A 24,516-nucleotide genomic window follows, 5' to 3' on the forward strand; every position below is an offset into this window, starting at 1 on the left:
TGTGGACATTGCTGCTATAAATATTGGGGTGCACGTACCCCTTCGGATCCCTACATTCGTACCTTTGTGGTAAATACCCAGTAGTGCAATTGCTGGATATATGGTAGCTCTATTTTCAACTGTTTGAGGAACCTCCATACTGTTTTCCAGAGTGGCTGCACCAGCTTGCATTCCCACCAACAGTGTAGGAGGGTTCCCCTTTCTCCTCATCCCCGCCAACATCTGTCCTTTCCTGACTTGTTAAGTTTAGCCATTCTGACTGGTGTGAGGTGGTATCTCATTGAGGTTTTGATTTGGATTTCCCCGATGCCGAGCGACGTTGAGCACTTTTTCATGTGTCTGTTGGCCATTTGGATGTCTTCTTTGGAAAAATGTCTGTTCATGTCTTCTGCCCATTTCTTGATTGGATGATTTGTTCTTTGGGTGTTGAGTTTGATAAGTTCTTTATAGATTTTGGATACTAGCCTTTTTTATCTGATATGTCATTTGCAAATATTTTCTCCCATTCTGTCGGTTGTCTTTTGGTTTTGTTGACTGTTTCTTTTGCTGTGAACCGCATCTTCTAAATGAGCCTCTTGCCTGCTTCATGACTCAGGAATGTCTTTGTCAAGGACCTAGGAAGTCTCTGAAATGTAATCATCAAAGTGGGTAGTGCCTCAATCTCCCACTTTCTGTGGGGGTTTACGAGCATAGCTTTGGTGGCCTATCTTCCAAACTGCAAAACTATCTCAGGTAGTATAGACAGGTTTATTTTTCCATTGTAGGAAGCCACTTGGCAAACACAGATGACCATCCCAATTACTGAGTGAATCTAGGATGAACTGTGTGTGACAAAGGGTGCTGTCAAGTCTTTCTTGAGGACTAGTTATTATTTATCTTGAGAACATTTTTGTAAATGGGTTGTATTTGCTTGGTTATGTAAAGGAATGAGATTTCTTTCTGAAGAGGTGTCAGAGAGGAATTTGGCCAACATGTTGGGGACAGTGGAGGTGACATACCAGATCTCTAGGAAGGAGAATTTGGCAAGGAAGATGTACATGGGAGTGTGGAGTCTCTGATTCCAGTACACAGCACAGATGATAGACCCATTGCCCATATATGATACACATATTCCCTTGCTTTAATACTTATTCAATAATAAAACTGTTTTATTCTCTTCTACCACTGTGGAGAGGTTTTCTGGCTTGGCAGGAGATGTTTTTAATTCTATTTCTCCAACAAACTCAGTTCAGTTTATCACTCTAGGACTCTATCAGTTGTAAAATTAGGGAGATGGAATGCATCTTTGAGATCCCTTATAGCCCCATAAAATCTAGGAAGTAAGTATGGTGTATAAATTTCAAAAACCATATAAACAATTTTCTGAGTGATGTGAGTCTTCTTTTTAACTAAGAAATTAAGAACTGACTGTGCTTAACTGTAGTCAGTTAAGCATCTGCCTTCAGCTCAGGTCATGATCCCAGGGTCCTGGGATTGAGCCCCATATCCAGCTCCTTGCTCAGCAGGAGCCTGCTTCTCCCTCTCCCTCTCCCTGCTGCTCCCTCAGCTTGTGCTATATCACTCTCTGTCAAATAAATAAAATCTTAAAAAAAAAGAAATTAAAAAGATTCTGTCCCCAAATCTTTTAAACCAAGACTTACTTTTAGGTTCCCAATAATTTCTTCATAGCATGTTTCATGTCTTTGTTCCTCAGACTATATATTACAGGGTTGATGAGTGGCGTAACTACGGAATAAAACAAAGTCACAATCTTCTGCATCCCAGCTTCACACTCAGATGTTGGGCTCACATACATGACCATTACTGAGCCATAGAACAGTGAAACTACAGCCAGATGGGACACACAGGTGGAGAAAGCTTTTCTTTGTCCAGCTGCTGAGGGGACCCTCAACACAGCTCTCAGGACCAGAGTGTAGGACCCCATGATAAAGAGAAAGGGAATAAATAAGAGCAGAGAACTTAAGGTGGAGCTAGTTAACTCTATTACAGGGGCTCTAGTACAGCTGAGGGCCAACAGGGGACCTGGATCACACAGGAAGTGGTCAATGATCCTGGATCCACAGAAAGACATTTGGGAAATGATGATGATGGGAATCAAGAACCAGAAGAAACCAAGTATCCAGCAACTGACCACAAGATTGGTACAGAGATGTCCTGTCATAATGGTTGGATAATGTAGAGGCCGGCAGATGGCAAGGTACCGATCAAATGCCATAATAGCCAAGAAAAAGCATTCCGTAGAACCCAAGGAGAAGAAAAAGTAGAACTGGAGAAAGCACCCAGAGAAGGAGATGACCTTGGTGTCAGAGAGGAAGTTGGCCAACATGTTGGGGACAGTGGAGGTGACATACCAGATCTCTAGGAAGGAGAAGTTGGCGAGGAAGATGTACATGGGAGTGTGGAGTCTCTGATCCCAGTACACAGCACAGATGATCGACCCATTGCCCATGAGGGTCAGGAGGTAGACAACAGAGAAGAGCAGAAAGAGGAGGATCTGCCCTTCCCTGGAGCAAGAGAAGCCCAGGAGGATGAAGCCAGTGATGGTGCTGGAGGTGTTGGGGGTGTTGGAGATTTTCATGGGTCTGGGAGCTGTGAAAAGACCATCACATTATTGAATGTTTGTGTAGATGGGGACCAGATATGCATTGAAACCACCCTGTGGAATGCAATAAACACTTATATCTCAGTAATTACTATTTTTGTCTAATCCTGAAATATTGTTCTAGCTTAGTTGTTGGACTGAAAAACACAAGAAGCCAGTGTCTATCAGTGGGTAGACAGATGTTTCTTTATTGTGAAATATATGTGAACATGCTTAATACATAAGCTTATAACTTTATTATTATACATAAACCTCCGTAGTAACTACCACTGAGATCAAGAAATAGACTATCACTTGCACCCTAGAATCTTCCCTCATGCTCCAGCCCAAGCAGTATCCTCTGTCTCTCTATCCTTCCAATTGTAACATTCTCCTTTCCTTATGGTAATCACTTCCTTGTTTTTCTTTATTTTATTAACTTAGTCTGCATCCCTAAATGAAAGTATTTGGTTTTGCTTTTCTACTTTACATAAATGAAACTATCCTTTTGGCTGTCTTCTTTTGTTCAAAAGTAGGTTTGTGAAATTCACGTTGTTGCATTATCTGTAGTTTCCCCATTTTTACTTCTCTATATTATTACATTCGATGAATAAGCCACCACTTAGATGAATTATTTCCACTTTGGAGCTATCAGGAATAATTCTACTATGACTATATAGTTCATTTTTCCTGGTTCACACTTGCACTCATTTCTGTAGGCTGGACCATAGAATGTGTGTATCTTCAAATTTATTAAACTAAACAGTGTTCCATCATTATTGCACTATTTTTCACTTCCATTGACTGTATATAAGAGCTCTGATTGTCTACATGCTTTTCTTAAAGATTTTATTTATTTATTTTCCAGTGAGAGACGGGGGGGGGAGAGTACAAGCAGGGGGAGTGGCAGGCAGAGGGAGAAGCAGGCTCCTTGCTAAGCAAGGAGCCCAATGTGGGACTTGATCCCAGGGTCCTGAGATCCTGACCTGAGCCGAAGGCAGACACTTAACCGTCTGAGCCACCCAGGCACCCCTGTCTACATTCTTTTCTAATGTTAAGGTCAATGTTTACCAGGCCCTGGGGAATGCTATATAGACTGTGCTTTAATGGCTTCTCCCTTTTTTGATTTCTTCTGGTGGTACTGGACTGGGTAGTTCTAGTCTTGTCAGTACTTTTTTTCCAGAGTAGGTGGTTATATCAAAATTGTTCTGTTCTCAAGAGAGAGTAGTTCAGAAGTGAGAGAGAGAGAGAGAAAAAAAAAAAAGGAAACTGTCCCCAAACTTGAATTATGAGAACATTGTAATGCATGGTGTAATTTAGAGCCAGATCTGGGAAGTTTGTTGTCCATTTTACATGAACATTGAGCCTTGTGATCAGCCTTATCACTTAAATAAGGCATTTCTTTTCTGTACCTACTTTTCTGATATGCCTCTCCCAGGAGAGAATTCTCTGAAGTGGCTCACTCTGAAACATCTTCCTGAACAGGACATTTCATAAAGAACTTTTTCTTAGGCTTGAAATCAGTTTGTATAAGCCACTTTACCAGAAATGATTGGGAATTAGCATAATGCTTTGCACTTAGGCAGCTTTTAATAAATACTGATAAAATGAATGAATAATGCACTTTTTTCAGTTCCCAGAAAGAGATCACACCAACAGAGCTACTTGTGGGCAAAGCTGACTCAGATTGTGTGGCCTTGGAGCAGCAACCCTTGGGACTGTTGGGAATCACTTTTCTATTTTGAGGGAGTTAACAAGTTCACTTATTCTGTGTGGTAGTGCAGTCTACCACACAGGAGTAAAACATTCAGGAGCAAAACATTCAAATTGTAGGAAATAGCTGCAGCTTACCTCTGTTAATGTAGTTCCCCAGCCACCTAGGGTAGATACAGTTGAGGGATAGGATGAGCATTAATGTGGTTTTGTGGAAACACGTCATTGATGGTTTGGGTTGGGGATATGACTATAAAATTTTCTATTTTGTAGAAGTGTTCTATTTCTATTTCTATTTCTATTTCTATTCTAGTTATATGAACTGTTGAACCTGATACTATTGCTCTAGTGCTAAGGTACATGTAGTGGGAAACTTGAAAAGAAGAGAAAACTTTAATTTTTTGCTTCCTTCTTGTCACTGTTTGGGAGCCTTAAGGCAGAATGACCTTGGATGATTATACATTTGCATAATGGCTTTATGTTTTTCTGAGTTAAAAAAACCCCACAAAACACAACCTTTGTTAAATAATCCTACCCTCAACCCTGGGTCTTGGTTATGACAGCCTCTGTAAATAGGGCATGCCTAAAGAACATGAAAAATATCCATTTGCATTATCTGGAATGTAGTATCAGTTAATCAAATTATTTTTGAGAGTTGGCATAGTTATCCAAGCAGTCTGACAGTGGTCTGTCAGAATATTCAAAAACAGTAAGATTTCCCTGAATAAAATGTCAGAAGGTGTCAAGGGAGAAGTAGTTGATGATAGTGTATTTTTGTGTTGATTTGAGAGGAAGATTTATGATAGGGGACCAGCAAACTGAGTAATAGTTTGGAACTTGTAAACTGTGTACAAAAGCTTCCCTCTCTGAGCCAGACCTATTTCTGTATTTTATATGATTTTCATGACATGGGGAGCTCATGTGGCCAATAAAGTTTCCCGGGATCCTGCTAGTTTATGTCTTATATTACAGTGGGTCTTTTAGTGCCTCAGCTGTGGGAGCAACAGGTTCTGGTTCTTGTACCATAGACTTACACTTTCTAAATGCCCTTTCCTCTCTGATTTTAAGAATGCGTGACTTGGGACTGAGGTTAAGTTTCACATACCAAATATTCATCTTTTGAAGGCAAACTTAAACCAGACATAAAATATCTAATATACATTTGCATTACTTTACCCTATTCTCATTCAGGATGAACATTTTCAGAATGTAGTCTTTTCAGAAGCAACAATTTTTCCAAATGCCCTGTTCTTTGAATGGGGCTGTTAACAAATGTTGAAGCCATGACAATACATAACTGCTAATGAATGGAAGGAGGGACTCAAAAATAAAATTTGCTTTAACATGTGCAAGCTGCTTATGGACTCTAAATTCCATAAGGTTAAAAAAGGTCCTTTTTAAAAGGCTTAACAGTTTTAGTACCAACTCAGAGAAGTCATTCAGTTTTCATCAGGTCAAAATAATTTATTACTAATTGTGGTTGGGGCATTTCCTTCCTTCCTTCCTTCCTTCCTTCTTTCCTTCCTTCCTTCCTTCCTTCCTTCTTTTTCTTCTCTCTTTCTTTCTTTCTTTTTCTTTCTTTCTTTTTTTTTTAAGTAGGCACCATGCCCAGGATGGGCCTTGAACTGAAGAACCTGAGATCAAGACCTGAGCTGAGATCAAGAATCAGATGCTTAACTGAGCCAGCCAGGCACCGCTATGGTTGGGGCATTTTTAATCAAAGTGCTTTGTAGGATATTTCTAAAGGTTATTTTTGTAATAATCACTTTGTCCTCCCCCTCAAAATATTTTCAGCACTTTGAATGGCTTAATGTTTGAGAACTTAAACTTTTCCTGGTTTAGTCTAATATTGCATCTCTTCCTTTCTTTTACCCCTCATATCCAATTCATCAGCAAGATGCTCTGCTTCTAAACTATGACTCATGTCATACAATTCTCTTTGTCTTCACTGTTGTCTCCCAAGTTCAAACGACTATCCTTTCTTCCTTGGACTTCAGCAGCAACCTAACAGAACTCCTTGCTTCTACCTTAGTTCCTCTACCCTCCATTTTCCAAGCAGTGGCATATAACTTCCTAAGAACAGGAAAACCAATCATGTTAGACTTTTGAGTAAAACCATTCCCTCTCAGAGCAGTTCCGTGTCAGGAAGTCTCACAAAGCTACAGGAATGGCCATCACCATTTTATGCTCAATCTAATATATTTAACAGGACTATATTGCCACTCACCTTTTATCACTTAGCTCCTCTGTACAGAAGAAACTATGTTTACCTGCCACAAGTCTGAGCAGGAGCTGTTAAAACAAAACGAAACAAAACAAAACAAAACAAAAAACTGGTGGATTCCCGCTGCATTGATCGCTGAGGGCGCTGTGAACATCAGTGTGTTTATGACCCCAGGCTGAGTTAATAGACGGAGTTAATGCACAGCAATCATCTTTTTTTTGGTTTACTTGTTAAATTAGTCAACTCAGGAAAGGTTAAGTTGGACTGAGTGAGTGAGTGAGCTAGGTCATGTGATACACAGTTCAAGGAAGACATTTCCTGATCTTGGTTATGTCTATGTGTTGGTCTGTCTCCCTAGCCAGTCTGGAGATATGACAACTCAGTTCCCACCTTGAGATAGTTTGTATAGTTTCTTTTTTTAATTTTATTATGTTAATCACCATACATTACACCATTAGTTTTTGATGTAGTGTTCCATGATTCATTGTTTGTGTATAACATCCAGTGCTCCATGCAGTACGTGCCCTCCTTAATACCCATCGCCAGGCTAACCCATCCCCCACCCCCTTCCCCTCTAGAGCCCTCAGTTTGTATAGTTTCAATGAGGGTATTTTAACATCTGTAATGTTGGGTAATCTGTAGAAAATACTGAAGAGTAAGGATAATTTTCCTGATTGGGATGAGTGGTAGGCAGCTGTGCATAATGGAAAAAAACACTGGATTTAGAGTCAAGAGCTTTTTTTATTAGTCATAGGAAATTAATACTCAGTTTCTTTAGTGATAAAGTGGGCCTAACAATGCCCTTTTTAAAGGGCTGTTGTAAAGATTATTGAATGAGATAAATCCCTGTAGCAGTACCTTGACCACTGCCTGACCAGTAAAAGCTTAAGAAATAATTGGTTGTATGTGTATGGCTGCAGCAAATTTGAAAAGAGCTGTGGATGGAAGCTAGTAGATTATGACTTTTGCTCTTCTAAACACTTCAAAACCTTTTTACCTGGATCAGCAGAGGGAATTCCAAACTGAAGCTTCTCAAAGTTTCTTTTTTAATTTTCTTAGAGAGAGGGCAGTAACCAGAGAGGAGAAAAGAAGTGGAAATGGTTGTGATAAAGATCCTTGATTGTGTTTGTGGAAGGGTGGAGGGGTTATAAACAGAGCCTGCCAGGAAGCTAGCCCTATTGGGGGGATCCTTGAGGATCCATTTACTGCTTCTAAAAGGAAAACAGTGTCAAGAGACATCTCTATGCTTGTTATTCACTTCCCTTGGGGGCCTACCTTAATTTCTGCGTGTGTGTGTGTGTGTTTTCCTATACAAGTTGAAATATTTTCCTTGCTTTAAATCTCATACAGGTGGAATGATATATTAACAAATCACTTGATTCTTTCATTAATTAATCAACCCACAAGTCTACCTCTAACTTCCCTAAGTGTTGCCCTTTGCAATTCTTCCCTTCTATCCCTCCCTGACATCACTCCCCAGGTAACCACTGATATTTCTCTCATTGTAGATGTTTGCATTTTTCATAGCTATATATATATATATATATATATATATATATATATATGGAATATATATATATGGAATCATACCTTATGTATTTTTTTTTGGTCTAGTTTCAGCACAAGTATTTTGAGATTCATCTAAGTTGTATCTATTGATGCATTATTCCTTTTTATTGCTGAGTCATATTCTGTTGTATAGATAGGAATTTGCTCATCTGTTCAGCTTCTGATGGATGTTTGGGTCATTTCCAATTTTGTGTCATTATAAATCAAACTGCTAGGAACATTTGTGTATAAGACTTTGTATGCACATGCTTTTTTCTCTTAGGTAAGCAGCTAGGGGTGTAATGGCTTTATGAAATGGTAGATGCATGCTTAACATTTTAAGAAACCGCCAAACTGTTTTCCAAAGTGCTTGTACCATTTTACATTCACACTAGCAGTGTATGAGAGTTCCGGTGCCTTTATATCATCACCAACACTGGTATAGTTGGTCTTTTTAATTTTAGTGATTCTGGTATGTATATAGTGGTAGCTCATTGTGATTTTAATTTGTAATTCCCTAACAACTAGTGATGTTGAATATATTTTCATTTGCTTATTTTCCATTTGTATATGTTCTGTTCAATGTGTGCTCAAATATTTTTCCATATTTTTATTGGGTCATTTGTTTTCTTATTATTGATATTCTGAGTGTTTTTTAAAATACATTCTGGATGCAAGTCCTTCAACAGATCTAAGCTTTGCCAATATTTTCTCCTAGTCTGTGGCTTGTCTTTTCATTCTTTAATTGTTTCTTTCCAAGAGCAGATATTTTTAATTTTGGTGGGGTCCACGTTATGAATTTGTTGTTTTATGGACCATGCCTTTGGTGTTGTATTTAAGAAATCTCAGCCTAAGCCAGGGTCACAAAGATTTTTCCTGTGTTGTCTTTTAGATGTTTTATAGTTTTAGGTTTTATAATCAATGATCCATTTTGAGTTAATTTTTATGTATTTTGTGAGTGTTGAGATACTGTTTATTTTTCTGATATGGGTATTCAATTATTCCAGCGCCATTATTAAAATTGCTATCCTTTCTCCACTGAATTGCTTTTGTTTAAAATAGGGACTATTTCTGGATGCTATTTTCTTCCACTGATCTGTTTAACTTAATGTCAATACCGCATTGTTTTGATCATTTGTAGTTTTATAATAACTCTTAACAGTGTTACCCCAACTTTATTTTGTCTAGTGTAAGTCCTTTGCATTTCCAAATAAATTTGAAAATTAGCTTTCTAATTTCTAACAAAAAAACCCAACTGGGATTTTGATTGAGATTGCTTTAATTCATAGATCATTTTGGGAAGAATTGATGTCTTAACACTATTGAATTTTACAACCCATAAACAAGTTATATCTTTAGAGGTATTTACATCTTTAATTTCTCTCAACTATGTTTTGTCGTTTCCATTCTATGTTTTTCGCATCTTTTATCAGTTCTATCTGTATTCAATATATTTTGATGCCATTGTAAATGGCATTATTTTAAAAATTCTCAATTTCTGATTGTTGCTAATACTTACAGAAATACAATTTATTTTTTATTTTTTATTGTTAATCACCATACATTACATCATTAGTTTTTGATGTAGTGTTCCATGATTCATTGTTTGTGCATAACACCCAGTGCTCCACGCAGAATGTGCCCTCTTTAATACCCATCACCAAGCTAACCCATCCCCCCACCCTCCTCCCCTCTAGAACCCTCAGTTTGTTTTTTAGAGTCCATCGTCTCTCATGGTTCCTCTCCCCCTCCGACTTACTCCCCTTCGTTCTTCCCCTCCTGCTATCTTCTTCTTTTTTTTTTCTTAACATATGTTGCATTATTTGTTTCAGAAGTACAGATCCGTGATTCAACAGTCTTGCACAATTCACAGCACTCACCATAGCACATACCCTCCCCAATGTCTATCACCCAGCCACCCCATCCTTCCCAACCCCCACCACTCCAGCAACCCTCAGTTTGTTTTCTGAGATTAAGAATTCCTCATATCAGGGAGGTCATATGATACATGTCTTTCTCCGATTGACTTATTTCACTCAGCATAACACCCTCCAGTTCCATCCACATCGTTGCAAATGGCAAGATCTCATTCCTTTTGATGGCTGCATAATATTCCATTGTGTATATATACCACTCTTCTTTATCCATTCATCTGTCGATGGACATCTTGGCTCGTTCCACAGTTTGGCTATTGTAGACATTGCTGCTATAAATATTGGGGTGCACGTATCCCTTCGGATCCCTACATTTGTATCTTTGTGGTAATACCCAGTAGTGCAATTGCTGGATATATGGTAGCTCTATTTTCAACTGTTTGAGGAACCTCCATACTGTTTTCCAGAGTGGCTGCACCAGCTTGCATTCCCACCAACAGTGTAGGAGGGTTCCCCTTTCTCCTCATCCCCGCCAACATCTGTCCTTTCCTGACTTGTTAAGTTTAGCCATTCTGACTGGTGTGAGGTGGTATCTCATTGAGGTTTTGATTTGGATTTCCCTGATGCCAAGTGACGTTGAGCACTTTTCTTGTGTCTTTTGGCCATTTGGATGTCTTCTTTGGAAAAATGTCTGTTCATGTCTTCTGTCCACTTCTTGATTGGATGATTTGGTCTTTGGGTGTTGAGTTTCATAAGTTCTTTATAGATTTTGGATACTAGCCCTTTATCTGATATGTCATTTGCAAATATTTTCTCCCATTCTGTCGGTAGCCTTTTGGTTTTGTGGACTGTTTCTTTTGCTGTGCAAAAGCTTTTTATCTTGATGAAATCCCAATAGTTCATTTTTTCCCTTGTTTCCCTTGTCTTTGGCGATGTTTCTAGGAAGAAGTTGCTGTGGTTGAGGTGGAAGAGGTTGCTGCCTGTGTTCTCCTTTAGGATTTTGATGGACTCCTGTCTCACGTTTAGGTCTTTCAACCATTTGGAGTCTATTTTTGTGTGTGGTGTAAGGAAATGGTCAGTTTCATTCTTCTGCATGTGGCTGTCCAATTTTCCCAACACCGTTTGTTGAAGAGACTGTCTTTTTTCCATTGGACATTCTTTTCTGCTTTGTCAAAGATGAGTTGACCATAGAGTTGAGGGTTCATTTCTGGGCTCTCGATTCTGTTCCATTGATCTATGTGTCTGTTTTTGTGCCAGTACCATACTGTCTTGATGATGACAGCTTTGTAATAGAGCTGGAAGTCCGGAATTGTGATGCCGCCAGCTTTGCTTTTCTTTTTCAAGATTTCTCTGGCTATTCGGGGTCTCTTCTGGTTCCATACAAATTTTAGGATTATTTGTTCCATTTCTTTGAAAAAGGTGGATGGTATTTTGATGGGGATTGCATTGAATGTGTAGATTGCTCTAGGTACCATTGACATCTTCACAATGTTGGTTCTTCCAATCCATGAGCATGGAAGGTTTTTCCATTTCTTTGTGTCTTCTTCAATTTCTTTCATGAGTATTTTATAGTTTTCTGAGTACAGATCCTTTGCCTCTTTGGTGAAATTTATTCCTAGGTATCTTATGGTTTTGGGTGCAATTGTAAATGGGATCGACTCCTTGATTTGTCTCTCTTCTGTCTTGTTGTTGGTGTATAGGAATGCCGCTGATTTCTGTGCATTGGTTTTATATCCTGCTACATTAGTGAATTTCTGTATGAGTTCTAGCAGTTTTGGGGTGGAGTCTTTTGGGTTTTCCACATACAGTATCATATCATCTGCAAAGAGTGAGAGTTTGACTTCCTCTTTGCCAATTTGGATGCCTTTGATTTCTTTTTGTTGTCTGATTGCTGTGGCTAGGACTTCTAGTACTATGTTGAATAGCAGTGGTGATAGTGGACATCCCTGCCACGTTCCTGACCTTAGGGGAAAAGCTCTCAGCTTTTCCCCATTGAGAATGATAATCACTGTAGGTTTTTCATAGATGGCTTTTATGATATTAGGTATGTACTCTCTATCCCTATACTCTGAAGAGTTTTGATCAAGAAAGGATGTTGTACTTTGTCAAATGTTTTTTCTGCATCTATTGAGAGGATCATATGATTCTTGTTCTTTCTTTTGTTAATGTATTGTATCACGTTGATTGATTTGCAGTTGTTGAACCATCCTTGCAGCCCAGGGATAAATCCCACTTGGTCATGGTGAATAATCCTTTTAATGTACTGTTGGATCCTATTGGCTAGTATTTTGGTGAGAATTTTTGCATCCATGTTCATCAAGGCTATTGGTCTGTAATTCTCTTTTTTGATGGGGTCTCTCTCTGGTTTTGGGATCAAGGCAATGCTGGCCTCATAAAACGAGTTTGGAAGTTTTCCTTCCATTTTTATTTTTTAGAACAGTTTCAGGAGAATAGGTATTAATTCTTCTTGAAATGTCTGATAGAATTCCCCTGGGAAGCCATCTGGCCCTGGGCTTTTGTTTCTTGGGAGATTTTTGATGACTGCTTCAATTTCCTTAGTGGTTATAGGTCTGTTCAGGTTTTCTATTTCTTCTTGGTTCAATTTTGGTAGTTGATACATCTCTAGGAATGCATCCATTTCTTCCACGTTATCTAATTTGCTGACATACAGTTGCTCATAATATGTTCTTATAATTGTGTGTATTTCTTTGGTGTTGGTTGTGATCTCTCCGCTTTCATTCATGATTTTGTTGATTCGGTTCATTTCTCTTTTCTTTTTGATCAGTCTGGCCAGGGGTTTATCAATCATGTTAATTCTTTTAAAGAACCAGTCCTAGTTTCATTGATCTGTTCTACTGTTCTTTTGGTTTCTAGTTCATTGATTTCTGCTCTGATCTTTATTATTTCTCTTCTCTTCCTGGGTTTAGGCTTTCTTTGCTGTTCTTTCTCCATCTCCTTTAGGTGTAGGGTTAGGTTGTGTACTTGAGACCTTTCTTGTTTCTTGAGAAAGGCTTGTATTGCTATATACTTTCCTCTCAGGACTGCCTTTGCTGCATCCCAAAGATTTTGAAAAGTTGTGTTTTCATTTTCATTGGTTTCCATGAATTTTTTAAATTCTTCTTTAATTTCCTGGTTGACCCATTCATTCTTTAGTAGGTGCTCTTTAGCCTCCATGTATTTGAGTTCTTTCCGACTTTCCTCTTGTGATTGAGTTCTAGTTTCAAAGCATTGTGGTCTGAAAATATGCAGGGAATAATTCCAATCTTTTCATACCTGTTGAGACCTGATTTGTGACCTAGGATGTGATCTATTCTGGAGAATGTTCCATGGGCACTAGAGAAGAATGTGTATTCCGTTGCTTTGGGATGGAATGTTCTGAATATGTCTGTGAAGTCCATTTGGTCCATTGTGTCATTTAAAGTCTTTATTTCCTTGTTGATCTTTTGCTTAGATGATCTGTCCATTTCAGTCAGGTTGGTGTTAAATTCCCACACTATTATTGTATTTTTGTCAATGTGTTTCTTCACTTTTGTTATTAATTGCCTTATATAATTGGCTGCTCCCATGTTAGGGGCATAGATATTTACAATTGTTAGATCTTCTTGGTGGATAGACCCTTTAGGTAGGATATAGTGTCCTTCTTCATCTCTTATTACAGTCTTTGTTTTAAAATCTAATTTGTTTGATATAAGGATTGCCACCCCAGCTTTCTTTTGGTGTCCATTAGCATGGTAAATGGTTTTCCACCCCCTCACTTTCAATCTGCAGGTGTCTTTGGGTCTAAAATGAGTCTCTTGCAGACAGCATATTGATGGGTCTTGTTTTTTAATCCAATCTGATAGCCTGTGTCTTTTGATTGGGGCATTTAGGCACTTACTTTCTGGTAACTATTGAAAGGTAGGAATTTAGTGCCATTGTATTGCCTGTAAGGTGACTGTTACTGTATATTGTCTGTGCTCCTTTCTGATCTATGCTGCTTTTAGGCTCTCTTTTTGCTCAGAGGACCCCTTTCAATATTTCTTTAGGGCTGGTTTCGTGTTTGCAAATTCCTTTAGTTTTTGTTTTTCCTGGAAGCTTTTATCCCTCCTTCTATTTTCAGTGACAGCCTAGCTGGATAGAATATTCTTGGCTGCATATTTTTCTCATTTAGTGCTCTGAAGATATTATGGCAGTCCTTTCTGGCCTGCCAGGTCTCTGTGGATAAGTCTGTTGCCAGTCTAATGTTTCTACCATTGTAGGTTACATATCTCTTCTCCCGAGCTGCTTTCAGGGTTTTCTCTTTGTCTCTGAGACTCATAAGTTTTACTATTAGATGTTGGGGTGTTGATCTATTTTTATTGATTTTGAGAGGGGTTCTCTGTACCTCCTGGATTTTGATGCCTGTTTCCTTCCTCACATTAGGGAAGTTCTCTGCTATTATTTGCTCCAATATACCTTCTGCCCCTCTCTCTCTTTCTTCTTCTTCTGGGATCCCAATTATTCTAATGTTGTTTCGTCTTATCGTATTGCTCATCTCTCGAATTCTGCCCTCGTGACCTGTAGTTGTTTCTCTTTTTCTCAGCCTCTTTATTTTCCATCATTTGGTCTTCTATATCGCTGATTCTCTCTTCTGCCTCATTTATCCTAGCAGTTAGTGCCCCCATTTTTTATTGCACTTCATTAATAGCCTTTTTGATTTCAACTTGGTTAGATTTTAGTTCTTTTATATCTCCAGAAAGGGTTTCTCTAATAACTTCCACGCTTTTTTCAAGCCCAGCTAGTATCTTTAAAGTCATGATTCTGAACTCTAGGTCTGACATTGTAGTAGTGTCCATATTGAGTCAGTCCCTGGCTGACGGTACTACCTCTTGTTCTTTTTGCTGAGGTGATTTTTTTCATCTTGTCATTTTGTCCAGAGGAGAATAGATGAATGAGAGAACAAAATGCTAACAGGGTTAACAACGTGCCCAGCAAATATACTCTATATAAATCAGAAGTGACCTGAAACAAGCGGAAAAGAAAGGGAAAGAAAGAAAAGAGAAAGAGAGAGAGAGAGAAAAAAAAGATAAAAACAAAAACAGAACAATACAAAAAAACCAGAATATGATCAGGTATGATCAGGCTAGTGCATAGATCAGTGCCACACCCTAGATTTTGGGCGTATTTTGGTCTGTTAGAAAAAAGTGCCTCCTAAAATTTTGAAGGAAGAAGGACTTATATATGTACAAAATGAGGGTTGATACAATGAAGGGATGGAAGATGACTGTAAAGATGAAAATTATAAAAGATTTTATAAAAGGTATTGATAAGAAGTTGTTTGAAAAAAGAAAGAAGAAGATTTAAAAAAAAGAAAAAAAAGGGAGAGAGTGTGATCAGGCAGGAGACTAGAACAAAGCCATACACTAGTGATTTAGGGTATATTTTGATCTGTTAGAAGAAACTGTATCTCAAAATTTTAGAGAGAGAACAACTTATATATATATGTGCCAAAAATAAGAGTAACTACTATGAAGGGATAAAATATGACTCTAAAAATGAAAAATAAAAAATGTTTTTTAAAAAAGGGATTGATAAGATGGTTGAAAAAGGGAAAAAGAAAAATAAAAAAAAACAGTTAAAAAAATTAACTTTGAAAAACTAATGAATCATTGTAAAAAAAGCCATGAATTCTATGTACAGTATCCCCCTAGCGCTGGAGTTCTCCCGTTCTCCTTGATCGGTAAACTTGTTCTTGGCTTGCTGGCTGTTCTTGCTGATCTTCTGGGGGAGGGGCCTGTTGCCCTGGTTTCCAAATGTCTTTGCCGGAGGCAGAATTGCCCCGCCCTTGTCGGTCCGGGCTAAGGAAGCTGCTCGGGATGCTCTCAGGAGCTTTTGTTCCCTGCAAGCTCTCAGTACAGCTTTGGAGGAACAGGGTGAAAATGGTGGCCTCCCACTCTCTGCCTGGAGGAGCTGAGTACTCGGGGGCCCTGCTTCTCAGTGCACCCCCAGAGAAAAGCAGTCACTCCCATCTCCCTGGTCTCTGGCCTCACTCCGTGCTCACCCGGCCTGTGACTGAGCGTTTCTATGTCTGGCACCTGACCCCGTGTGGAGTCTCCAAACCCAGCAGATCCCTGTGGTGCGCTCCTGCGCTGCTCCTCCCCAGGGAGGAAGGAGAGTCTCCCCATCTCTGCCCTTGTTGGGTCCCTGCTGGAGGAGCAGTGGCCCAACTGTGCCACGGATTACAGTTTATGGCAACCCTGAGCTGAGAGCCCGCGCCTCGGCTCCGTCTCTGCAGCCGGCTTCCCCGCTCGAATACCTGGGAGCTCTGCCACACTCAGGCACCCTCGGTCTTTCTGTGACCCCGAGCGTCCTGAGACCACACTGTCCCGTGAGGGTTCCACCCCTGCTTAGCCACTGGAACAACGTCCCTCAGCGGAGCCGACTTCTAAAAGTTCCGATTTTGTGCTCCGCTGCTCTATCACTTGCCTGAAGTGGCCGATGGAGGCTCCCTCCCCCGCCGTCTATCCTCCCGAATATCGCCTCAGATTCACTTCTCCGCACGTCCTACCTTCCAGAAAGTGGTCGCATTTCTGTTCAGAGAGTTGTTGCTATTCTTCTCTTCAATCTCCTGTTGAGTTTGTAGGTGTTCAGAATGGTTTGATCCCTATTCAGCTGAATTCCTGAAACCAGATGAAATCCAGGTCTCCTACTCCTCCGCCATCTTGCTCCCAGAAATACAATTTAATTTTTTAAAAAAAGATTTATTTATTTGACAGAGAGAGAGCACAAGTAGGCAGAGAAGCAGGCAGAGGGAGAGGGAAAAGCAGGCTCCCTGATGAGCACGGAGCCCAATGTGGGGCTCGAACCCAGGATGCTGGGATCATGACCTGAGCCATAGGCAGCTCCTTAACCGACTGAGCCACCCAGGCGCCCCTGTTTTAATTTTTTTATTTAGTTTTTTAAAGACTTGTTTGTTTATTTGACAGAGAGCAAGTGCGCACAGAAGCAGGCAGAGAAGCAGGGAGAGGGAGAAGCAGGCTCCCTGCTGAGCAGAGAGCCAGACTCAGGGCCTTGATCCCAGGACCCTGAGATCATGACCTGAGCCAAAAGTAGATGCTTAACTGACTGAGCCACCCAGGAGCCCCATATGATTGATTTTTATATATAGTTCTTGTATCTTGAAATCTTGAAAGTCTTGCTTATTAGTTATAGAAGACTTTTTTGTTGATTCCATTGGATTTTCTACATAGATGATCATGTCATGTCTAATTAAAGAAGTATTCCTTCTTTTTTTCAATCAGGATGCCTGTTACTTCTTTGCTTTGCCTGTTTGCACTAACATTTCCAATACAATGTTGAATCTAAGTGGTAAGAGCAGAATTCTTGTCTTGTTTCTGATTTTAGGGAGAAAGCATTCACTTTCACCATGAAGTATGATGCCAGATGTAGGTGTTTGAAAACATTCTTTACAGATCAAAGATGTTTTGAGCTTTGCACAGTGGCAGTATCATAGCCAGTGAGGTTCATCTGAGGTGTGATTATTGCTAACTGAAAGCTCTTCACAGATCAAAGAGGTTTCTGTCTATCACCAGTTTGCTAAGACCTTTTTATCAGGAATGGATGTTGGCTAGAATGTAGTTCAATATGTGCAGGTGTATTATGTATTACTAGACTCTTATGTGCCAACTTGGGCATTTACATCACCTAATAGGGTTTAAATGGGAAAACTTATGTCAAATTTCAAACAACCGAGTTCTGAGAAAAGTTTTGCCTGTACATTCCAATTATTAGTTGAGAGTTTCCTATATTAATGTTTAATTTTTAAAAGGAAATATCACATAAACATCAATAACTGAGTCTTAAGAAGGGCCTGATAAAGTAAAAACTCATTCTTTGCATCTGGTGTTTTCAGGGCAACATACATTACTCATGCCAGTGACATATGAATGTTTTCTTAGAAAAACACAGAGGGTGCATCTATAAGCTATCACCAGTGCAGGTGTTAGCAGCCTATGGCATGAGATCTCAAGTTGGTTCAGTTTGCCAAGGTGATTCTCAATTTCACAGATTTCTAGTCACGGGTAGAGGCTACTCTCTGCTCTGGAAGGTGACTTGTTCCCATCAAACTGTGTGAGAGGAAACCACAAGTGGGAAGTAGTTGGTCCTCGTGGCTGCTGAATATCCTTTTACTATGTTTTAATTTCTCTCTCTCTGCCTCCAGAATCCTGAGGGTGCCTTGCTCTCACTGCCACTCACCTCAGTATCTGCCCTCTAGTGTCCTACAAATTCCACTCACTATCCTATTAGGATCAACTTATAGAAATGAAATACCCTCTCTCCTTAATTCAGCCAGCATTTTATCTTATACATTTAAGAGGAAAATTTCTAAGGAAATAAAAAAACAAAACCAATGAAAAAACACTTCTTCAGAATACAAGTATCTTATTTTAATATATTAAAATACTCATCTGAAAGTTTGTTTGAATAATATAGTTTACTGGATTCATGTACTGCTTCCCATGAACAACCCCCCCGTCCCACATTTCAATCATGTCAGGAATAACTCCTCCCCAAACTTCCCACTTCTTTTTCCATTCTCAGTCACCATTTCCTTCGTCCTCTCACTTTTCTTTGGATAGCAGATGTGACAGCACTATGGTCAAAAATTGCTCAGTTCATGTCTGGGACCAATACATTTCCTTTATTCATTTCATAAACACTTATTTACCTCTGTGATGTGCCTTGAATTACATCTGTGTAGAAGATAATGTCCCTGCCTTTGTGAAATTTACATTCTAGTGAGGGATACCAATAATAATCAGGTAAACACATAAATCTATAATTCTAGTTAGTTATAATAGCAGAACAAAGAATAAGGGAGAAAAAAATTTGTCATTATGTGTGGTGATGTTAATTAGACTTATTGTGGTGATGATTTTGCAATACACACACACACACACACACACACACATTGTATAGCTGAAACTAACATAATGTTGTATGTCAACTGTCCCTCAATAAAACATGAATATATGAGTATAGAAAATGTTAGTATAGAATAGGGGGTAATTTACATAAGATGGTTAGAGAATGCCTTTGTTAGGGGGTGATCTTTCAAAGTCAGGAAATATTCCATGCAAAGTTCTAGGGGAACCAAGTCCCATAAGTACAGGTAAAAGTTTGGGATTTTCAAAGAATATGAAATAGTTTATTTGGCTATCCAGAAGGTAGATGGTATATGAGGCTGGAGAGGTAGGCAGGATCAGATAATCTATAACATTCTAGGCCACAATAAATAGTGTTTTATCTGAACTCCTGGGAAAGACTGCTCAGTAATATAAAGGAAGTCTTAATAAAAATCTCATCTTAATAAAATCCTTACCACTTCATAAGCTCTTCTGGGAACAACTTATTTACTTATACCTTTATTTATATGTTCCTTTATTATACTATATTCTACCTTTTTCCATTAAGGATCTGACATACCAAAAGTGCCATAAAAGAAAGAATAAGAGAAATATGAACTTGGAAAGAAAAAAATAGAATGATAGTTTTTGTTAAGATCTTATGCTTATCAAGCCTCTAAATGTGTTATGAGGAATGGGAAAACAAAGTGAGAAATGGGGAAACATTATCTGTTACATGATTTTTATTAAGGGTAAAAAGAAAACTGGGTTAACAGGGAAAGCTAAATTAATGGCTTTTAGTCCTATAATAATTTCTTTCATGGGGATTCGTACTAGGGAAACTAAGAAGTACAGTGAAAATTGGTCACCCGAAGTATGTGATGCAGATAGATAGCTGATAGATAGATGGAAAGATGATAGACAGGTAGAGATATACATAGATATACTCTGGTTCAATATAACTCCTTCTTATAACATTTCTCAACAAGATTCAAAGGCATTATATAGAAGTACAACTCAAGAGAAGCAATTCTTCCCAGATCTAATAATTTTGATCCACATATTAGCTTTCTGATGTTCTGCCCTAATCCAAAAGTTGACCCGGGATATCCTAAAAATAAAATTTAGGGCAAATTGCATGTTCACTCAAAACAAAGATTAATAACCCCTTATTTGGATATGAAAGTTCTCTTCTGTGATATAGAAGTTGAGTTTCAGGGACTATTCACAAGAATGGAAGGAACTCTTGATATCACAATATTTGTCTTAAGAAATTTATTAGATTCTTTCTCCCCAGAATTGATTTCCCAGCTAGTGTAGGATTTCATTTCTTTCTGCCACATATATATTTTTTTCAATACAAACTGAGGGTTGCTGGAGTGGTGGGGGGTGGGAGGGATGGGGTGGCTGGGTGATAGACACTGGGGAGAGTGTGTGCTCTGGTGAGCGCTGTGAATTGTGTAAGCCTGTTGAATCACAGACCTGTACCTCTGAAACAAATAATACATTATATGTTAAAAAGAAAAAAAAAAAGATAGCAGGAGGGGAAGAATGAAGAGGGGGGGAATCGGAGGGGGAGACGAACCATGAGAGACTATGGACTCTGAGAAACAAACTGAAGTTTCTAGAGGGGAGGGGGGTGGGGGGCTGGGTTAGCCTGGTGATGGGTAATAAAGAGGGCACATACTGCATGGAGCACTGGGTGTTATACGCAAACTATGAATCATGGAACACTACATCAAAAACTAATGATATAATGTATGGTGATTAACATAATAATAATAAAAAAAGAAATGTAAATAAAGCAGACAAAACTTAAAAAAATAAAGTAGTGGTACTTTTGAGATACCACCTTACAACAGTTAGAATGGCAAAAATTAACAAAAGGGGAAACAACAAATGTTGGAAAGGATGTGGAGAAAGGGGAACCCTCTTACACTGTTGGTGGGAATGCAAGTTGGTACAGCCACTTTGGAAAACAGTGTGGAGGTTCCTCAAAAAGTTAAAAATAGAGCTACCCTATTGTAGCTCTATTTGACCCAGCAATTGCACTACTGGGTATTTACCCAAAAGATACAGATGTAGTGAAAAGAAGGGCCACATGCACCCTAATGTTCATAGCAGCAATGTCCACAGTAGCCAAACTGTGGAAGGAGCAGAGATGCCCTTCAACAGATGAATGGATAAAGAAGATGTGGTTCATATACACAATGGAATATTAGTCAGCCATCAGAAAGGATGAATACCCACCATTTGCATTGACATAGATGAAACTGGAGGGGATTATGCTAAGTGAAATAAGTCAAGCAGAGAAAGACAATTATCATATGGTTTCACTCATTTGTGGAACATAAGGAATAGCATGGAGGACATTAGGGGAAGGAAGGGAAAACTGAAGGGAGGGAAATCAGAGAGGGTGACGAACCATGAGAGACTCTGCACCCCAGGAAACAATCTGGGGGTTTCAGAGGGGAGGGGGTGGGGGGATGGGTTAGCCCGGTGATGGGTATTAAGGAGGGTAGGTGTTGCAATGAGCACTGGGTGTTATATGCAAATAATGAATCCTGGAACACTACATCAAAAACTAATGATGTCCTGTATGGTGATTAACTTAACAATAAAAAATTATTAAAAAAAACTAATGATGTACTGTATGGTGACTAACATAATAAAAAAATAAATTGAAATTGGAAATTAAAAACAAATAAAAGTGGTTCTATCAGATCATTTGTGGATTGGTGCTGGTCAGGTGCACCAGAACGACCTGAGTAACATTAAAATAAGGATTTCCAGGGGTCCACTTCAAGATTCTGATTTAGATTTGGAGAAAAACTGAGAATCTGTTCTTTTAAAAAATTCCCTAAGTAATTATGAAACAGGTTTGGTCATTGTCAGTCTTTTGATTGTCAATTAAATAAAAATTTTGGCTCTATTATGGTTGGATTCTCACTAATTACTTTTTATTTGAGCTACAAAGGTATGAGTACTCTTCTAAGGAGTAGCACAGAGATGTTTAAGCAAGAAAAACAAAGTGTAAGAATGGATGCACTTAACAGAGGTCAGGAAGGCATGAAGCCAGGGACTGTGTTAATAATCACAGATAAATGGACACGCAGGTATTAGATGTCAGGATAGAAGAAGAGTCTAAAGTCCAGACATCCAGGTCATTTATTCAAATTATGATCTATGAAATCCTGATTTGAGGGCAAAGTATGATTTAATTTGGCATACTGTTGTCCATTATGTAATGAGGCAAGAATAGATGAATTTGAGTCTGTGTTTCAAGGGGCAAATGAATAAACACCTACTTTTTAGGTGGGAATGGAAATGGGGAAAATAATTAATTCTGATTTTTGACCAACTCATGAGCTCTCACTTGCTTTGACTAATTTCTGTGCACATATGAATTTTTCTCAAGGCAGCTTTCATGTCTTTGTTTCGGAGACTGTAGATCAGTGGGTTTATAAGTGGGGTCACTGAAGAGTAGAACAGGGTTACAATCTTCTGTGTCCCACCTGGATTTCCAGAGGTTGGGCTGATGTACATCACCATGATGGATCCATAGAAGAGAGACACCACAGCCAGGTGGGAACCACAGGTGGAGAAGGCCTTACGTCGGCCAGCCACTGAAGGGACATGCAACACTGCTCTAAGAACCAGGGTGTAGGACCCAAGGATGAAGAAGAAGGTGATGAAGATAATAAGAGAGTTCAGTATAGAACAGGAAAGCTCAATTCCAGGGGCAGGGATGCAGGACAGGGCCAGAAGAGGACCAGGGTCACAGACAAAGTGGTCAATGGTGTTGGGGCCACAAAAGGGGAGTTGTGTGATAAAATAGATAGGGATCGGATAGCAGAGGAAAGCTGTGACCCAGCACAGGGCCACCAGGTTCATGCAGAGATGGTTGTTCATGATGATCGGATAATGGAGAGGCTGGCAGATGGCCAAGTACCGATCAAAAGCCATGAGGGGCAGTAAGAGGGTCTCAGTGATGCCCATGGAGAAGAAGAAGTAGAACTGGAAGAAGCAAGCCGTGAAAGAGATGGCTTTGGTCTCAGATAGGAAGTTCTTTAACATGTTGGGAACAGTCGTGTTGATGTAACAGATCTCCAGGAGTGAGAAGTTGGCCAGCAGGATGTACATGGGGGTGTGAAGCCTGCGATCCAGCTTCACTGCACAGACAATGGCCCCATTCCCCATCACTGTCAGGATGTAGGACACAAACAACAGCATGACGAGGATGACCTGAACCTCCCTGGAGCACGGAAAACTCAGGAGTATGAATTCAGTCACTGTGCTGACTCCTGACATATTCATGGCTTCCTAAGGGATGGAGAAGAAAAGTGACAATGACAAAGATGGCCTTATTCTTTCATCTTCAGGATTATTTCCTTTGTGGTGATCCCTAGTTCCCTCAGATTCTATTATTCTATTAAATAAATAATATAACTATACTGCTGAAGACTGTGAACTTTGGAGAGTGCTTGGTATGCTCAGACTTTGAATCTTTGTATTCTCTCATTTCTCTTTCAGAATTTTCTCACAGTAAAAGACAGGATGTTATGTGATAAGCAGCTTGGAGAAGTTTAATGACAGTACTCACAAATGTAAGTAGGTATGAAAATCATATATTTGTATCTACAGATTAAGAGATATAGTCCCTTGATATTGGACACAGAATTTCAATTACTTAAATCTTTGGAATTAGAGACATAAATGTTAGGCATCTGAAGAGGGAGAAAGGTAACCACACACTGAAATCTTTTTGCTTTTCACTGTTATCTGGATCAGTGTTGTGTCTTAAGGTCATCTGACAACTGAGACAAAAAGCATCAAATGTACCATCCATTCTTCAGTGTTCATCATGGTTTCTTAATAAAAATTTGAACTCCTAGACATCTACATAATGGCTTTCATATCAGTTCCATCTTCTACCTGTTGAATTAAAATACTTCTGTAAAACCTTGATCTAGGTTAAATCTCTACTTAAAGGTAGAAAAACTTAGCAATGTATCTGGTATATTATTTAAGGATTTTTGAGGGTTTGCCTGAAGTGTCACAAAGTGTCCTAGAAGGCCTCTATTCTTCTGGTTTATGGATAGATGCTGAGGCTCACAAATGTCAGATACTCCCAAGCAGAGGCCTCTGGGAACCAAGAACTGTGCTGGGAACCATAAACTGTCCCACTGGACAAAGATTCCCCTTCTAGTTCCTCGCCCCCTCTGTCACCCCATCTTACTCTAGATGTGGAGGTTGGCATTGTGTTGGGGAGTTGGAGGAGAATCTTTGTGAAAACTTCTTTGTGTGAGTTAGACTTGGATGTTGTGTGATTTCCATGGTGAGAAAAGCAAAGCCAAGACTATGAAATTGCCTACAATTCTGATGTTAGTAGTCTGGTCTTAATTTATTAATTTATTTTAGGATCCCTTCCATTAGTAAGGGAAAGTCATCATTTGGGCCTAAATGACCCAAGCAACATAATTGAGTGGTGATATTTATTCATAAAATATAAGTGCAGAATAGAGATCCAGATGCTTTTAATAAAAATGTTCTAGCTAAGAATATTTATTAATGTATCAGTTATAAAATGCATTACTTTCCAGATTGCATAATGCCATGGCTTTAAGGATGATCTTGATGATTGCAATTAGTGACACAAGGGATCAGAGTAATTCAGAATTTTCCACATCACACTTTGCGGTAAGGCTCCTC

The 24,516-nt window shown here is 39.1% G+C and overlaps 2 protein-coding genes and 1 pseudogene across 2 annotated transcripts; 1 reads left to right on the top strand and 2 right to left on the bottom strand.

Annotated features, from left to right (window-relative positions):
- Positions 1-1,642: 1,642 nt before the first annotated feature.
- LOC113909815 (olfactory receptor 11G2-like) lies at positions 1,643-7,058 on the bottom strand. Its single transcript, XM_027571387.1, has 2 exons — positions 7,039-7,058; positions 1,643-2,546 (listed from the first exon to the last, which is right to left on the bottom strand). The coding sequence occupies exons 1-2, from the start codon at positions 7,056-7,058 to the stop codon at positions 1,643-1,645; spliced, it is 924 nt and encodes a 307-aa protein (XP_027427188.1).
- A 10,327-nt stretch (positions 7,059-17,385) lies between these two features.
- Positions 17,386-17,567, top strand: LOC113910835 (annotated as a pseudogene).
- Positions 17,568-22,176: 4,609 nt separating this feature from the next.
- On the bottom strand, positions 22,177-23,130 carry LOC113909806 (olfactory receptor 11H6-like). The gene has a single exon (XM_027571373.1). The coding sequence runs from the start codon at positions 23,119-23,121 to the stop codon at positions 22,177-22,179; it is 945 nt and encodes a 314-aa protein (XP_027427174.1). The 5' UTR covers positions 23,122-23,130.
- Between the last annotated feature and the right edge of the window lie 1,386 nt (positions 23,131-24,516).

Source organism: Zalophus californianus, chromosome 6, assembly GCF_009762305.2.
Source record: "Zalophus californianus isolate mZalCal1 chromosome 6, mZalCal1.pri.v2, whole genome shotgun sequence".
Taxonomy (NCBI): Eukaryota; Metazoa; Chordata; class Mammalia; order Carnivora; family Otariidae; genus Zalophus; species Zalophus californianus.

What these genes read in the sequence shown, in the direction of transcription:
- LOC113909815 (XM_027571387.1), bottom strand. Translation starts at nt 7,058, where the DNA reads ATGGGTATTAAGGAGGGCAC. An exon ending in ATGGGTATTAAGGAGGGCAC is followed by an intron (nt 2,547 to 7,038) that starts GTACTGCATGGA and finishes CAACACCTCCAG; the next exon opens with CACCATCACTGGCTTCATCC.
- LOC113909806 (XM_027571373.1), bottom strand. Translation starts at nt 23,121, where the DNA reads ATGAATATGTCAGGAGTCAGCACAGTGACTGAATTCATACTCCTGAGT.